An 18,727-nucleotide genomic window follows, 5' to 3' on the forward strand; every position below is an offset into this window, starting at 1 on the left:
CCAAAAAACTTTAGAATGAATATGAAATGGAAAAATATTTTTTAAAAATTTACAAAAAACTTGCTAAAATGGACTTAAGAGGAACTAGAAAAGCTGAAACTATTGCCTAACCATAGAATAATTAAAAGTGACTGTTAAAAATCTTCCCACAGGGCTTCCCTGGTGGCGCAGTGGTTGAGAATCTGCCTGCCAATGCAGGGGACACGGGTTCAAGCCCTGGTCTGGGAAGATCCCACATGCCGCGGAGCAACTGGGCCCGTGAGCCACAACTACTGAGCCTGCGCGTCTGGAGCCTGTGCTCCGCAACAAGAGAGGCCATGACAGTGAGAGGCCCGCGCACTGCGATGAAGAGTGGCCCCCGCTTGCCACAACTGGAGAAAGCCCTCGCACAGAAACGAAGACCCAACACAGCCAAAAATAAATAAATAAATAAATTAAAAAAAAAAAAAATCTTCCCACAAAGAATACATCTGATCCAAAAACTTAAATTGTCAATTTACATAAACTGTCTAGAGAACAGAAAAAGAAGCAATATTCCTAAACACAGTTTATGATACTCAAACCAGACAGGAGTTTTAAAAGAAAATGAAAATAGTGATCTACCTCATTTACAAACTTAGATTTAAATATTCTACACAATTTTTACCAGATGGAATCCAACAATCCATGAAAAAAGGATGATCATGATCATGTTGGGTTTTTCTTGGAATGCAAGGCTACTATAATACTAGAGATTTGATTAACATAATCAAGCACATCAAAAACTTCAAACTCTATGATTTTTGTATCTCTAGATACAAAGCTTGTGACACAATTCAACATCCATTCATTTAAAAAAAAGTCAGCAAACTAACCACTGAAGAACACATCTTCAAAATTAATGGACCTCTGGACATCTATAAAAATCTACAGCAAACATCGTTAAAAAACCATGAAATGTTGAAAGTTTCCTTTTAAGATTAGGAAAATAGCAAAGATGGCATCTTGGCACAAACATAAAAAAAGTGAATACATGGTGTATTCAAAGTGGTAAGAGGAAAAAAATAACTGTCAATCTAGAGTCCTGAACTCAGCTAAAATTTTATTCAAGACTGAAGGTTAAATAAAGACTCTTTCAAGGAAACAGAAACTGAGTGTTTACCACCAACAGATCTTCCCAAAAGGAACTTCTAAATGGTGTATTTCAAGAAGAATATGAACTCATAGGAAAGGGCTGAAAAGCACTTGTGATCAAAGAACCTGACAAAAATGAGGATAAATTTAAATAAACATTGATTACATAAAGCAATAATAATTGGACTTTAGCCATTATTATTAACCTTTTTAATGGGAAGAAATACTAAAAATCTAGCACATTTACATCTCAAAAACTTTATCCCTTAGCAGAAATGATTTGACCACTGACAGTTAAATATTTAAATTTGATGTCTTCTCTTTTACCTCCTTCACTCCATATACTTTATGGCTGCTAGAGGTAGGTGTTGAGTAACAGACATGGGAAGAAAAATGTAGTCTATGCATAGCCAACAAATGAAGCAGCATGCTGCAAAGGACCCCTCAATAGAACACATCTTAGAGTGTTAAAGAAAATCAAGGAGTAAGAAGAAATTTAGAGAAAGGAGAACTGTCAATACCTAGTTAATGAAGCCCCAAAGAAAAGAAAAAAAAAGTGGGAAGGAACTATTTGAAATATTTGAAAGAAAAATGATCCAGAATTTCCTTGTGTGAAAGAGAAATGTAAGATAAAAATATTCCTCTTCTGGAATGGTGGATAAGTTCCCAGAAGACCAACCCTCCAGCAGCTAACAACCATAAACTGTGGAACAAGTGCAAAAAACTACTTCCTGGTGGTTCTGGAACGTGAACAAAGGCAGGTAAATTGTTTAGGGGAGCCGATTGGCATAAGTTGAGTTCACCATCTTTGTGGCTTTGATCTGATAGTGATTTGTGGTCATGACATGACACAATGGCTAAAGCAACATATGCCATCTTTTTAGACTCATGAAGACAGAAACTGATGTAGTCAAAGCTGCCAAAACCTGAAGGGACAATCCCAAAAGGAAGAGAGTCAGAGAAGTTTAGGTCTTTAGGTGGCACCTGTACCATACATGCAAGGGACACACCCCAAATAGCCCAGATAAGGAAAGAGTGAGCTGATCCAACATATGAGGTGCTATCCACAGTAGGCAAGATAGTTTCCAGTTTGAGTCTAACAAAGTTAATTCCCTGTGAAAACAAAAACCAAAACACTATTTGGAGGAATATAACAGAATCCAGAGTATCTGCTGCAATAGGGGTCAGCTAACTTTTTCTGTAAAGTGCCAAATAGTATACAGTTTAGGCTTGTGGGCCACACGATCTCTGTTGCAACTATTCATCACTGTCATTGTAGTTTGAAGGCAGCCAAATAGAACGTGTGAACAAATGGGGGTGACTGTGTTCTAGTAAAACTTTATTTACAAAAATAGGCAGCCAGTCCCTACCCCATAGTTTGCAAAAAATTAATATATTAATATATAATATGTTAATGTATTAATATTGTAGAATAAAAACATATGTGTACACAAATAATCATTCACAAATCTTCTGAGTAGCCTTACTCATAATAGCTAACATCCCAGATGTCTACTAAGAGGTGAACTGATAAACAAAACAGTTATATACCAGTGGAATACTATGCATCAAGAAAAAAGAACTAATTACTCATACACATAAAAAGATACAAAGAATGTCTGACTTTTGAATGCAGAGGAAAATTTGGTTTCTCCAATGTAAAGTAGGAGAGGAGAACAAGAGTAAAAAGTAGAGCATAAATAAGAAACACAAACACAAAATAAGCTGACAATAAAAATCCTAAAAAACATTAATTTAAATCAATGTAAAAAATGTTAAGCTAGCTGATGAAAATACCAAAAAATGGTTACATTGGTTTAAATAGCAAAATATAAAATCTAGCAATTGCTTTTCTCTAGTAAACATACCCATCTATCCATACCCATATTTTTATTTATGTTTTATTTGGAAAGGTTGAAGATAAAGATGTGACAAATATTAGCCAGGATAATGGTTTTAATGCCAGACAAAATAGATTTTAAGACACAAGTCATAAAAAATGCAGAAGAGAAAAACAGATTAACAGATGAAAAACCATAAATATGTATGCACCTATAATATAATTCAACATTATATAAGGTAATAACTGACAGAAATACAGGGAAAAATAAATAAATCTGTAGTTTGAGTTGGATATTTTAACACATCTGTCAGTTACTAATGGATCAATCAAACCAAATAAGCAAACAGATATTTTGAGTAATAATAATATACTTCATCTAAGATCTAGTGACAGATAATGAACTTCAAAAACCACACATTCTTCAGCAGAAGACCTAAACAGACATTTCTCCAAAGAAGATATACAGATGAGCAACAGGCACATGAAAAGATGCTTAATAGCTAATTAGTAGAGAAATGCAAATCAAAACTACAATGAGGCATCACCTCACACCAGTAAGAGTGGTCATCATCCAAAAGTCTACAAATAATAAATGGTGGAGAGGGTAGAGAAAAAGGAACCCTCTTACACTGTTGGTGAGAATGTAACTTGGTGTAGCCACTATGGAAAACAGTATGGAGGTTCCTTAAAAAACTAAAAATAGAGTTACCATATGATCCAGAAATCCCATTCCTGGGCATATATCCGGGGAAAACTCTAATTTGAAAAGTTACATGCACCCCAATATTCATAGCAGTACTCTTTACAATAGCCAGGACATGGAAGCAACCTGAATATCAACTGACAGATGACTGGATGTAGAAGATGTGGTGTGTATATGTGTGCACGTGCGTGTGTGTGTATATATACATACATATATACATATATATGATGGAATATTATTCAGCCATAAAAAGAATGAAATAATGTCATTTGTGGCAACATGGATGGACCTACAGATTATCATATTAAGTGAAGTAAGTCAGACAGAGAAAGATAAATATCATATGATTTCACCTATATGTGGAATCTAAAAAAAATGATACAAATGAACTTATTTACAAAACAGAAAGAGACTCACAGATATAGAAAACAAACTTATGTTTACCAAAGGGGAAAGAGGGGAAGGGATAAACCGGGTGTTTGGGTTTAATGGATACACACTACTCTATATGAAATAGAGAAACAACAAGGACCTACTGTATAACACAGGGAACTATATCCAATATCTTGTAATAACCTATAATGGAAAGGAATCTGAAAAAGAATATATATATATACACATACACACACACAAAAAACCAAAACAAAAACAGCACAACTTAATTGGAGAACTTGATGGATTCAACCACTTCAAAATTTTAAAATGACATTGTATAAAAAATTAACACACAATGACATACTTTAAGGAAGTGTCACCTAGAATATAGAAAGAATTCCTGCAAATCAGCAAGAAAAACAGAAAGTTTACAAAATGGGCAAAATGTAAATAGGCAATTTGCAGAGATAGAGACCCAAAAAATAAAAGCCCACGTCAATAAGGAGGCATGAAAAAAAAATAGTCCTAAGGAAAAAAATTAAAGAGCTAGATTATCTAGACAAATAATGTGCCATCAAACTCATGTACTCACATACCGTGTAGGACTAAAGCTCAAAGAATAGGATGAAGCTTTGATTAGATGGCAAAACAGGCAGATTCAATTCCTGGTAGCTTTAACCAACCATAACTTTATTGATCTTATAGGAAGAAAGGACAATAAAAATCTTCAACTTCACCAATCTTAACATGATTTATCAATGATACTGTATTAGTTGCCCAAACAACTATTTTCCATCAAGGGATATTTCATGCTTTTTTAGCCCTAATTCCTATTGCCTCTGGAATTTCACAATGCCAAATCACAGAGACTCAATCTTCTAGAATTCTTCATAAGGTACTCATTTCAATGCCAGCGTGTTCATTAGATCAAATGAGAGATTTTAGAAGTCCTACATACTTTGATATATTAAGTCGATATAAGAGAAATGTAAAACTAGAACTTTACATGGTACTTTCACTTTAAGTCATCATATGATTCAATTACACTAGAAAGTTTTTGATACAATATAATATGTATGCAACTCACATTGTGCCTAGTCCAAAACCAAAGGCAGAACCTTAAGTTTCCTGGAGGTCTTCATTTTTTTTTTTTTAGCAAACTTCCTTCTTACTCAAATAATGTAACTCTCAAGCAGCCACTTCTTATTGGTTCTAAGGAAACATCCATACCCCTGTATTCCTAGCCAGGCTAAGTAATTTTAGGCAGCTATTAAGATAACTTGATGCAGTTGTAGCTGGCTCCGCTGCTAGATGCCAGATGGTCTAGAGGCACCAAATGCTTAGGACTCAGGAATAAGGTCATCCGAGAAGTTAGCATATTCATGCAGAAGAGTGAGCAATTATTGCTGAGGGTCGAGATGTTTCACAAGCATCTCTACAGCTATGCCTTTAAACATTTTGCAGATGTAAGTTGCTATCCTAAGGGTAAATTTATATCATTAATTAGATCAGCATGTACATAATGTTGGAGTCCCTAGTGCTTGTATATAACTATTTGCCAGTAAGAATGGAAGAGCAATATCTAATTCAAATACTATGGGCCAACTACCATTGTCTCATATTGTACCAGAAACACACATGTTGAAATGTTGCTGCAAATCATTACTCCATGCAGCTCAACACTTATTTATAACTGAATGGAGATATAAGATGGACATAAGGATGCCTGATTAACTCATGTGTAATCTGTGAAACATAAGCTACATACCCTTATAGGTTGTTATTTATGGAGCCATTGAATTAATATTTTATATGGTTATCTTTATATTCTCTGGACATATTATATATCTAAGAATCAACTATTTCTATGAGTAAAATTTTAGAGTTATTATTCCATCATTCAGTTGATTCACTTATTAATTTAACAAACACTTACTGAGCACTCTTTTAGGTGCCAGAGGTACAGTGATAAAAAGGACTGACAACTCTTTTGATGTTATGGAGCTTGCCTTCTAGGAGATTCATTTTGTATAAAGTCTAGATGACAGACTGGTAGATATGGCGACTTCACGTGTATCCCCTTGAAAGTGTACGTGAGTGGCGTAACGCGCTGAACTATTCTATCCTCTGCACTTGTAACTACTTCCTCTTATATTTTTAACTTCTACCTTCTTACCCTCAGGTGTTCAGGGATGTCAAGAAAGCATCAAGTAACAGTGTCCCAAACCCAGTGGGAAAAACATAGCAATTGCATATTCTCAGACTTCATTTTACTCCCCTTGTCTTCAGCTTTTGGAATTTCTAATCATTTCCACTGTGAAAAATGTCTTCACTTAGCCTCCAAGATCTTACTTTCTCTTGGTTCGATTCCTATCAATAGACTTCTTCAGAGTTTTAATTGTTGCTTTCTCCTTATTTTCCTAACCTCTAAATACTGTAGTGATTAAGTTCTCAGTCTTCGAATTATTCTTCTTCTAACTAATTTCCTAGTGTCATCATTTAATATCATGTCTTCAGTATCTCCTACTTGTTGAGGACTTCCAAATAGATATCTATTCTGGACCTACAAACATCTCTACTTGGATGTCCAATGGACATCTTAAACTTAAAATATGAACCTAACTCCATGCCAGTGCATTTGCTTTCTGTTTCTTCTTGCTACATTTTTCCCAAGATAAATGCATGGCTGGCTACCTAACTTCCTTCAGATTTCTAAGCAAATGTCACTTGCTTTAGGAAGCCTTCCCAGATCATCCTGTATAAAATAGCACCATTCCCACCCTCCCATCCCTGGTTGTATTCCCTGTCTTTGTTACCTGAACTTATACTTCTCCAAAACACTTATTACTAACTGACATATTATATATGTATGTACTTATTGTCTGTTTCCCCAGCTAAAATTAAGCTCCAGGAAGCTGGGGGTTACTTCCTACTGTGTTATTGGTACACAGAACAGCACCTGGAAAGTAGCTGGAACTCAATAAATATTTTTCAAATCAATGACTGAATTTTTAAATAATCTCTTCTGTGGCTCTGTCTACCTATTTACCTACCTACCTACCTACCTACCTACCTAATTTCTATGCTTTGCAAGCTGCACTGATTTGGGATGGAAATGATGATTTTTCAAAGGTGGTATCAGAATGCTGTTTTGGATTTTGGAATGAAAGAAGTCCAGCCTCTTAGTGCTAAGAGACTTCGAAAGATAATATAGCTCCATTTCTTGTTCTATAGAGTGTGGCTTAGGAAGAAAAAGAGTTTTGACTAAGGTTACACAACTAATAAGAGGCAGAACCACTGTTAGAGCCCAGGCTTCATGCCTTTGCAGCCAGTGCTCTCCAACCAAACCCCTATTAGGAGGCATTGCTTCTCCCTGGCTGCCCACAGCAGCCCAATCCTTTCTGGCATTATTTTAAAATTGTCCTTAATGAATTACACACAGATAGAACTAGAGAAAAATCTGGTTTTATGAATAAAAATGTCACATACAGATAATTTCAGGGGAAAAAAGGAAAACATTTCTGGATACTTAAGACCTAAAACTTAACTCTGTTTGCAAAATGACTAGTTTAAAACAAGGCAACATCCTAGGATATTAAGAAACAGATTTAATATCCCCTAACAAATAGTTATACTTTCATAGGTGGAGAAAAAATCCACGCAGGTAGGTTAGTGAGAAACAACCATATAAATAGAGGAAATAGCCTAGAAAAGTTAAAAAAAATCAATTAAAATATTTCTTGACCCTGATGGTGTAGGTGCTGTAAGGGATAAAGCAAATTCAGTCTAAATACAGGATCTGATCTAAGGTTTTTCCCATACAAAGACACAAAGTAAAGAAGTTTGAATTCCATAAGAAGCAGTAGAGCATAGTGGTTACATATACTCTGTTCTTTGGATTTGCATCTAACACTCCCTCTGCATAGATGTAATAACTTAATTGTGTTATTTAACTTCTACAGGCCTCAAACTGTTGATCTGTAAAACAGGATTAAATATCAACTATGGCATATAATTGTTATAAGAATCAAAATAGGTCATAAATCTAAATGATTTACACACTGTGGCATCCATTTTAGAGTTCAAAATATTATGGAATGGTACTAGTAAAATTTAACTAACTGCAATATATAATTAAAAATAATTTCTAAAACTTTTAAAAATAGTATTTATGAAAAATGATCTAAAATTTACCAAAATCACATTTGTAGTTGATCATTTGCTGAGTTTTTCTAACACTTGGGGTACTTTATAAAACATGAACAATTTTCATTGATCAAGTCTATCAATTTTCTGTACTACATGAACTGAAACCATCTCCTATGCAATAGTATGATAGTAATCATAGGCAGCCTACTCTGTTTCCCAAAACATGATAATTTCAGCATGTAGATGTGTTTGCCTACAAAACCAAACTTGTGGACCTCAAAACATTCATTTTACCATGACGATTTAAGAAAGAAGATTGTGACCCAATTTTTGATTGTCTAAAGTCCTTGGAGATGAGAGTAGATTGAACAAGATTGGTAGATGAGATCAGAGAGGTATTAGGACAGATAATACAAAGTCAACCTGGCTACTGCTGTAATTATCACACCCAATGCTAAGCTCCAAGGATCCATTGGTCTGCCACATGTGAACCCTTGGGTGTCCAGTCACAATCACACACCTATATCAGTTCCTCTTGAGGTCTAATATTGCCAGATGAGTATTACAGTCTATACATTCTTTCACATGTCACATTTAATGGAGCTCTAAGTTCTTCACACATTCACTTATTTTAATCTTAAGTCAAATATTCACTGAGTGCCTACCATGTGCTAGCCATTGGACTAGGTGCTGGAGAAACACTCTGCCCCCCTGGAGCTTACACACTAGGGTGGGAAATTAATAAGAGGAAAGTAACAAACAAGTGAATAACCCCTTTGATAAGGACAATGAAGCAGAGAGAGCATATGTCATAATGCTGTATAACCTTTTCCTTATAATGAATTTTAATTATTCTGCCAGTAATCCAAGACAGCATTATCTTCAACAAAGCCAAACTCCTTTGAGGTAATCACAGAAACTTAGGTACAGTGAAATACAGCTATCAATTCACTCTAAGCATGATTATCAGTTGAAGCCTGAAATACAAAGTGTGTGTGAGTATGTGTATTGGAAAGAGGTAGGAAGAAATGGGCAGCTAGGGGATGAACTTCAGGAAGACAGAAGAAAAGAAAAAAGGAAGGGTAAATAGAGCTAAATTCTTACATCAATTATGAAGGTCATTTTGCTCAATCTTTCAGATTTTAGATTTTTCTAGTATGGGACAATTGGCCTTTCAGAGTAACTAGTGACTGAATACTAATATAAAGACATTGTTTAGTTCACCATCAGACACTTACCGTTTTCCTCTAGTTTAACTATTTAGAAATGTACTCTCTAATTTTTATTCCTATAGAACATATTTTTAACAATTTATTTTCAGAGTTAAAAGACATAATCCTTCCTCCAAAATTACATGTTCATATATTGTTTTTATTACATTTTCACCCAGTTACCTACCATGTAAGCAAGTAAGAGATTTAAAACAAAAGCAATGAACTGGCATAATACAAAGACTTTTCTGACTTCAATGTCATTTTTGAAGTAGAAATTCTTGGGTCATTCCTTCCTGGCTTTAATTAAATACCAACACCTATTTCTATCACTTTCAAAATGTTAGGGGGAAAATGCAGAAACCTTCTCTTAGAAAATCCTTTCCAATACTGGGATGCTTTGAAGCCACAAACTCTAAAATAAAGTCATCTTCCCCTCCTCCAACCAATACTTGTAAATAATGGATGTGAACATACACTTAAAAAAAATCCTACCTGGATACAACTCTTACCTGCATCTCTTGACAAAAGGAAGCCAATGGCCCAAAGAGAATCTGACATTGCTCGTCAGCAGTGTATGTCATCTCTGGCAACTTGGAGGGAACCATCACGGAATTGACACTCTGGGGATTTGTCTGTAGCAAGCAGTTACTGGCCTTTGACCTGGCGATATGCAGATATGTGTAACATTTTGAATTAACTGCAAAAAGGTGTTATAATTAGTTAACACAGCAACAGGAAACATTTTGATACTACTAAAATATGTTCTTACTTTTATTTATAAGCTCTTCTATTGAATGCTCATAGAAATTATCCCATGTATGAGAATCATTTGTTTATAATTATTACGATAAACCTAATAATAAAAAAAGTTCAAATTAACAGGACTTTTTGTTTTTAAAAATCTTTCATATGGATTAACTCAGCTAATCTACATAACACTGTGAGGTGGTTATTATTTTACATATTTATAAGATGAAGAAGCTCAGAGAGTAACTTGTCCAAAAGTAAGGTATGAAGGTAAGAAATCAACTATATTCTGGGATTTAAGGAATCTATGGAAAGCATTCTCAAGTGACTATTAATAGTGTGAAAATTTTTCTACTTGACATTGTACTACAACTTCTATTTATGGGGTAAAATTTAATTTTATCATAGTTCTGATTCATGAGAAGACAACTACATAAAATCCTGCACTCATTAGGGCCTACTGAGGGGCTACTGTTGCAGTGACAAAGAGAATGCCCAGACTCTACTGCACATATTTCTGGAAAGAGTTATAGTAATGTAATAAATAGATTTTAATATTCATTTGACAAAAAGTTAGCTTGACAATTTAAATAGTATGGAAAAATAAATTTGCATAGTGAATTTAGCTAGTTAGATGTTCCTATATTTCTTACTTAGACTTTTGGATACTTTAAGCATCTCTCACTCACTAATTGGGACTTAACATAACATCTACTGGTACTGTTTCAGCTTCCCCTTCTATTACTGAAGGAAAAAGTAAAGAACAGGGCTTTAAAATGAAAATTAGAACAGTAATACTTTTTTTCATTTCCTTTTCCAACCAGGTAGAAGCTACGTATTACCAAAGTTGAAGGTTGAAAAGAGGAGAATCAAGGACTATTATAATGGTGAAAACTATGCATTGACATTAATGAAAAAAGATTCAGAGTGCAGAACTACCACAGTGGAAAGGTGGAGCTTTTGTTAAAGAGGTTCTTTATAACAACAGATGTAGAGGGATGAACAATGAAAATGTTTCCACTGAGAAATTTTGAAGAGGCAATTAAATATTATGAAAGATTTTTTATCATTATAATAACTTTCAACCTTACAAATCACCTTGCCCATCCTCTTGTTTGAAAGTGTGGAAACTAAGAAACAAGTGTGTTAAATATGTCCCAGTTCGCACCATGAGTCAGTGGAGAACCAGGAGTGGAACCAAGTACCTTGATTCCTAATCTGGTGGCTGTTCCCCTCTGCCACAGCACTCTCCCAGGTTGGTAGAGGAAGCAGGCACACATACACACTCATGACACAGCAACAGCTAGTGACCTCAGTACCTTAGAAATCTTTCCAAATCTTCCTTGCTACATCGGGACCACGAGACATCACCTAGATTTTGTCCTTTAATCCATTCACCAGACATGATATGAAGACCATCAGCACATGATGGGTGGTCATTGTCATGATTAATCCCCATGCTGATTTGGAATATAAAATTTTAAAATTACATTAGATAGATATTTTTAACCTGTTATTATAATTGCAATTAAATAACAGCTAAATAATTAAAATAATGAGAGAGAAATTCGTTTTTTAATTTTTAATTTTATTTTTTATTGAAGTAGAGTTGAATTACAATGTTGTGTTAATTACTGCTGTACAGCAAAGTGACTCAGTTATTTATATATATATATATATATATATATATATATGTACATTCATTTTCATATTCTTTTCCATTATAGTTTATCACAGGATATGGAATACAGTTCCGTCTGCTATACAGTAGGGCCTTGTTGTTTATCCATTCTATATATACCAGTTTGCATCTGCTAACCCCAAACTCCCACTCCACCCCTCCCACACCCTCCCCTCCCCTTGGCAACCACTGGTCTATGCGGAGAGAAATTAGTTTTGTTTTTTTTTTTTTAAGTTTTTTTGATGTGGACCATTTTTAAAGTCTTTATTGAATTTGTTATAATATTGCTTCTGTTTTATGTTTTGGATTTTGGCCACGAGGCATGTGGGATGTTAGCTCCCTGACCAGGGATCGAACCCGCACTCCCTGCACTGGAAGGTGAAGTCTTAACCACTGGACTGCCAGGGAAGTCCCGAGAAATTAGTTTTAAAGGTCAACATAATTAGATTTCAGACTGATTTATTTTTAAAATTTTATGGTCTATATTAAAGGTCAATGTTTTTACTTAGTAAAAAACATTCTTCCAATCAATCTAGTAAATAACATGCTTAGTTCACCTGTATCAAAATGATCTATAGATATATTTTTGACATAGTAGTAGGTAGGAAGAACATAGAAATGGTAAGTTTCTATTCAATCACACTAGATTCTTGCTCTTGACTAAAGATCCTTTATTCATTCCTTTTATCAAATCCGAAAACACATTAAAGTATTATTTTTCCTCAAGTGCTTCACGAGATAGTCTTCCTCCACTTATCATAAAACACAAACTGTCCCTGGGAAACCTGCACACTCTTGGCCATCTTCATCTTTTCTACTGAATCCTGAATCTGTTGCTCCAAGTTGTAACTCTATTCTAAAACTCTGACTTATCTTCTGATGGACGTATTAGAAGACTGTTAAATTCAGTATGTCTAAAAGCTGCCCTTAATATTTTCTCTTTCAAACCTCCATGTACTCCTGTATTCTCTTTCTCGTTTGTTCTCTTTTGTGTGCCTTTGCTAGCCCAAGAATCTACAGGTCATCATTTATTCCTTCCTCTCCCAAATTATCACCCAATTATTTACTAATTGTTAGGGGCAAGCCCTGCTAATCTACTTTCTAAATATTTCTTTCAACTGTTGTTTCCTTTCAATTCCTTCTGTTACTATTAAAGAGGATTATAAAACTATTTAATCTTGAAAATTACTATGGCATTCTGAGTGGGTTCTGTGCTTCTAATCTTTGGCAACATTCTCCCTTTTCCTCCTGCCCTGCTCCAGTAAGATCTATTTAAAAACACAATTGGGCTGCCTTTCGTCTGCTTTTCCATTACCTATATAGCAATTTCCAGCTCCTTAACATGGTACGCAGTTTCTTAATCTTCTTCCAAGCCATTTATTGCATTTCTTTTCAGCAAGAGTAAATGATCTGTAGTTTCCCAAACATTATGTTGTTCCTTATTCTCTTGCATTTTCTCTGTGTCATACACCATAAAAAAGGGGTTTATAAGCTTGAATTAAACAATTCTATGAGGTAGGAACTATTATAATACCCTTTCTGCTGATGAGAAGTAACTTTCCCAAGGTCATACAACAAGAAAGTGGAAAGTAGTGATGTTTGAATTGAGGAGTCTGGCTCTAGAATCATGTGACTAACCACTGAAGTCCACTCCCTCCCTGACCCTATCCAAAGTGCCTTGCCTTCAATGCCTTTCCCTGGATAAATTCTACTTGATCTTCAAGATTCACGTAGATTACTTTCAGGAGGTTTTCTTTTACTAAACTCCCACCTCGCCTACATGTACTGTCTCTGTTTTCCCAACACAGGATTCTGTGAACAACATTACTACAGTGTTTTCTACATTGTACTGTATGTTTTTACTTTTGGTTATCTCTCCAGTTTCTTGAGGATAGGAACTTACTCATTGCTCTAAGATCCTGGCAAATGGGAACCATACTCTATAAATGGTATTTAAATGTTGAACCAAGTCAGCATGCATTTGGGTTGGCCAAAAAGTTCGTTCGGGTTTTCTGCAAGAGGTTATGGGAAAATACGAATGAACTTTTTGGGCAACCCAACAGAATCACTTCTATTTCAGTAAAAGTTGCATATAATCTCCTATGAATTCTCATAATGAGGGCATTAAAATAACTGTTTGTGAGAGAGTTAATACTGAAGAAGTAGAAAGAGGAAAGCTTGGTTTTGCACATGCTAAGTTTGAGATGATGGTAAGATAGTAAAATTCTCCCTTTTCTCATTGTGTAATGATCTAGATAATAAATAAAATAGTCTTTCATAAAAAATTTGTGAACAGGAATATATATATGATATTTTAAAATACTAATAAAAGAATATTGTTATAGAAGTTGCTAAAGGAAATTACAATTATACTACCTATATTTTCTCATATGAAAATGAAAAATTTCAAGACTATTGAACTACATTTTTTGTTAAATAAACTAAAGATTTAAATCAAAATGGTTAGATTTAATGTTTTTGAAAGAAGAAAATGATATAGATGGAATTAATTAATTTATGAAGAAGAGTAACGAATTAAAAGTTCATTATGTTTGCTAACTTGAAGATTATGGAAATTATCTAAATAAAATTTAAAATATACTGTTGACTATCATCCTTCACTTTTAGTGTTAGAAAAATTCAGCTATATGATACACCATATTTCTCTTTCCTCGTCTAACTAATGTCCTTAAATAGGGTTTGTATCAATACATATTAATAGAATGACTGACAGAGAGAACAGGAAGAAAAATGTTTTCATACTTTGAAGATAAAGAGAAAAAGTAAGACATGATATGGAGTAGGCAGGGGCCAATTCACTTACTGAGGGCTAGAGTGAAAGACGTAGGAGTTAGATTTGAATCATGTATCTTCCCCTTATTCATGTGGCCAGAGGCAATTTAAATAATAATAAAAGAATAAACGTGCCTCAGTTTTCTCATCTGTTAAATATACTTTCCTGACTGGTTGTAAAGGTTACATGAGGATGATATAAAATGCCTGGCACAGTGCCTGCAATACAGCAGGAACCCATAAGCCTTTTTTTTTTTTTTTAAACTGGGGCAGTAAATCAGAGAAGTTTTATCCTATCTCTCTAATTTGTCAAAAAAACAGAGATAACCATCATTAAAGGCAATCTGCTGTATTGGCTGACTTTCATGAAAGTGGAGATTTAAGAAAAGCCAAGTAAATAATAATGGCAAGAAGTTACTTTGTCTGGATGTTAAATTAAAATAAGAAATTGTAAATACGCCACAATCTCCCAGGTTGATAAAGATGCCTAATGCAATGACTGTACGGTTCCAATGCCGCCCCTGCCTGCATCACTGTCTCACCTCCCCCAGGGATTCTGGCTGCAGCACACATTGCCGGGTGACCCTGTTATAACAACAGCCACTTGCCATGTGGAACATACTCAACTCTTCCATCTGTGGTGGTGCAGCCTTTCAAACCATACACAAATGTTATTATTTTTGAAAGGCAACTGGTCTTTTTCAGAAATAATAAAACTTCTTAAATAATGTGTCCATTTGAGAGAAGGAGAGGGACTCCTTCCAAGATTTAGCAATTTGGACATTTTCCCAAAGCAGTGTAATGTTATTTTCCAAATTGGGAAGATTACAACTTCTCATCCAGATGATCATTTTCCTTTTGGGATCCTGATTCTCATGTAAGAAATTAGCTACAGCCATGGAGAGATCTGGTGATTCAAGCATTGTTTACCATTAGTTCAATTTTCCTAAAGCTATTTAACTTGTAACAGAAGTTATCATTAAATTGGGACAGGGTTTTTTTTATAACCACACATCTGGAACTATCAGGAGACACTGCTTAGTTCTGATTCTACAGATTTGAAATAAAACAACTGTGAACCTTTATTTGTGCCAGTCACTATATTAATCATTTACAATGATATCATTTAATCCTCACAATACCCCCAGAATGTTTCTGTTATCATGACTTCTATTTTACAGATGAGGAAGGTGCTGAGGTTAATAGCAGAGCTGTGACTCAGACCCAGGCAGTCTGATGGTCAAAAGAAGTGAACGTTAAATCAACAAACTATAGATCAAAAGAATCCATTTACATATAAGGTTTATTTTCTGAATAATTTTAAATGTCTCCTGTCTGTTAGCAGAAACGCACCTTCACATATACAGTCCCATAACCAAGTCGCATGCACTGCGTGGAAAACATTCTCGAAGTAAGACATTAGCAACACCTCTCCTCACACTGTGCAACTGAGCTACATTTTAATAATCTCAGTTTAAATTCACTTTGACAAAGAGCCTTAGGCAAATAAACTCTCCACTAACATTGTACATGGTTGTCAAGTCAACTGAGAAAATATTTTTATCTTATAAAACTTCTCAACTTGTTTAAAAGTCTCTGCCAGGAAGTTTTGTGATATCCTGCGGAAAGCTGGAGAAGCATTTGGATTTTGAAGATGGTCCCTTTTGATGTTTAAAGAGTCAGAAAAGAGAACATTTATGAATTCACTCACATTTTTTGGATAATTTGGAAAGGATCCAATTTGTAAACAGTCATATTTTAAGAGAGTAAACTTTTTTGTGCTGAATACATTAAACATTTTGTCATGATATCTTATTTTCCACTAAAAGCCATATATTATATAGAAAAAAATTAATTAAAAAGAAGAAACAAACTATCACAAATGACACTTAATTTCATACCATTCAGTGGTTATATCTGATTTGATGTAACTTCACTCCTGTGTAATCATGGAAAAAAGCTCAACATTAAGAAATATGAGACATTTTCATTACTTTTTATATTTTAAATCATTTCACTTTGCACAAAACAAATATGTACTTCTGCTGGTAAGTCAAGAGGCAATGGAAAGTAAGTCAGCATCAAGATAAAAAATCAGAAGTCAAAAAATAAAGTAGGGGTACAAAAGGAGATTCCTTTTGACTTTGCTGTGTGTTACATGACAGTTTTATCTAGCAATTCAACAAATACTTGTTAAGAACACACTAAGTGCTAGGCACTGTACTGAGTTGGGGTCGTAAAAATGAGTAAGATCCAGTTTTTACCCTCAAGGAGTTTATCGTATACTGGGGCTGGAACACTCCATGCCTTGCCCTCATGCAGCTAAAAGATGCCTGGATCCTGTCCTTCTACGTTCCATAAAGCTCTCCCACCCATTCCTCCTTTTCCAACACTACTTCCATCAACCAAGACAAGAGGTGACTTTCTTCGCTTCTGGACTGTTGTTCTTCACTTCTGGATAACCCCTTCACACCTGGCCTTAACTCTTTGCCTTATTAAACAATTATTTAATTATTTTAACTCCTTATGAAAACATTAACAAAAACTAGTTCCCTAGGTAAAATCTTTCAATTTTCCTTGGCAAGCGATGATACTGAAAAAGTGAATAATGAACCAAAGGGCTGGTTAAAATGCAGATTCCTGAGCTCTACCCCAACCGATTAAAAGAGGCCTAAAACCTAAGAAACTGTATTTTAAAACATTTTCTCAATGATTCTTACTTAAAATTCTGAGAACCAATGAGCTACAAGATAAAATCCAAACTTTTTATCCTGTTTTCAAATAATCTGTAAACTGATTTCAATATAATTTCCACTGGAACAGTTAATTCCAGCCTACTGTTTTGTACAGTCCCTTCCTTTCAGAATGCTTTCCACAGCTTATTTGTATTTACAAATGCAACTTAAATTTTAAGACCTTCTTCCATATAAAGGACTATTCAATAAATTCTAGCACATATTTCTCATGATTCTTAACTTTTGTACGCTTCAAATATATGGCACAAAAACTATCAGAACTATCTTCTATTTCTGGTGAATTTTAAGTAATATATACAAAGTATTACTACCTAGAATTTAAGTGTTCAGAGAATAAGAATTATCATATTTTCTTTTTAATTCCTTAAATTGTAATAAATAAATACACATAGATTTTATCAACTAATATAGAATCATAGGAGCAACTAAATATTCTGTACATTTGATGGAAAGTTGAAACTAATGTGGCATCTTACTGACTTGGAGAAACCATAAGCCTGAAAAGTCTATGGATGATCTGCTCAAGGAAGGTTGCTTGCCTTACTCTAGACCATACATTTGCCAAGAGAAATGCATTAGAGAAATGGAAACAGAAAGCCAATTCTTGTATGGCTGTTCACTAGTTGGGTGATTTTTCTCCTCTTCCACCTACTCACTATGACACCCAAACCTACACTTGAAGTGAATCTGGTATGGGAGTGCTGCCACATCTCTGCTGGCTTATGTCCCATTCTGATTATTAACTTGGACAAACTACTTATTACTCTAACTGGTATCACTGTCTAAATAAAGTAGCAAATACAAAAACTGTGTAAGTGGTCTTACAAGAATCTCGACTTCTCTGGTGGCATAGTGGTTGAGAATCTGCCTGCCAATGCAGGGGACACGGGTTCGAGCCCTGGTCCAGGAAGATCCCACATGCCGCGGAGCAACTAAACCCCTGTGCCACAAGTACTGAGCCTGCGCTCTAGAGCTCCATGAGCCACAACTACCGAGCCCACGTGCCTAGAGCCCGTGCTCCACAACAAGAGAAGCCTCTGCAATGACAAGCCCTCACACTGCAACGAAGAGCAGTCCCCGTTCACCGCAACTAAAGCCCGCACGCAGCAACAAAGACCCAGTGCATCCAAAAAAAAACCAAAACAAAAAAAACCCGCCATAATAAGTACACTTCCTGCCAATCCAGTAAAAATTCTGAAGGGTATAAAAACACTCCTTGAGTGAACAGAGAGATGTATGGCCATTGGAGGCTGAAAATATCCCTGTTACATTGAAGCATTCATAAAAATAGTTATAATACTACTAATAATGAATTATTATTATTATTCATTCACTCTGTGTTATTCATTCTGT

At 34.9% G+C, this 18,727-nt stretch overlaps 1 protein-coding gene across 1 annotated transcript in view; it reads right to left on the reverse strand.

Moving 5' to 3' along the window:
* The window catches only part of ADAMTS19 (ADAM metallopeptidase with thrombospondin type 1 motif 19), a gene marked incomplete at its 5' end in the record, with an annotated part of 282,396 nt that overhangs the window by 121,738 nt on the left and 141,931 nt on the right, over positions 1–18,727 (reverse strand). The window contains 2 exons of the mRNA XM_082623301.1: positions 9,907–10,057; positions 11,464–11,604. Of these exons, the coding sequence (XP_082479427.1) occupies positions 9,907–10,057; positions 11,464–11,604 (292 nt within the window). The remainder of the gene's footprint in view (positions 1–9,906; positions 10,058–11,463; positions 11,605–18,727) is intronic.

This window comes from Mesoplodon mirus, assembly GCF_964341445.2.
Source record: "Mesoplodon mirus genome assembly, chromosome: 5".
NCBI classification, from domain to species: Eukaryota; Metazoa; Chordata; class Mammalia; order Artiodactyla; family Ziphiidae; genus Mesoplodon; species Mesoplodon mirus.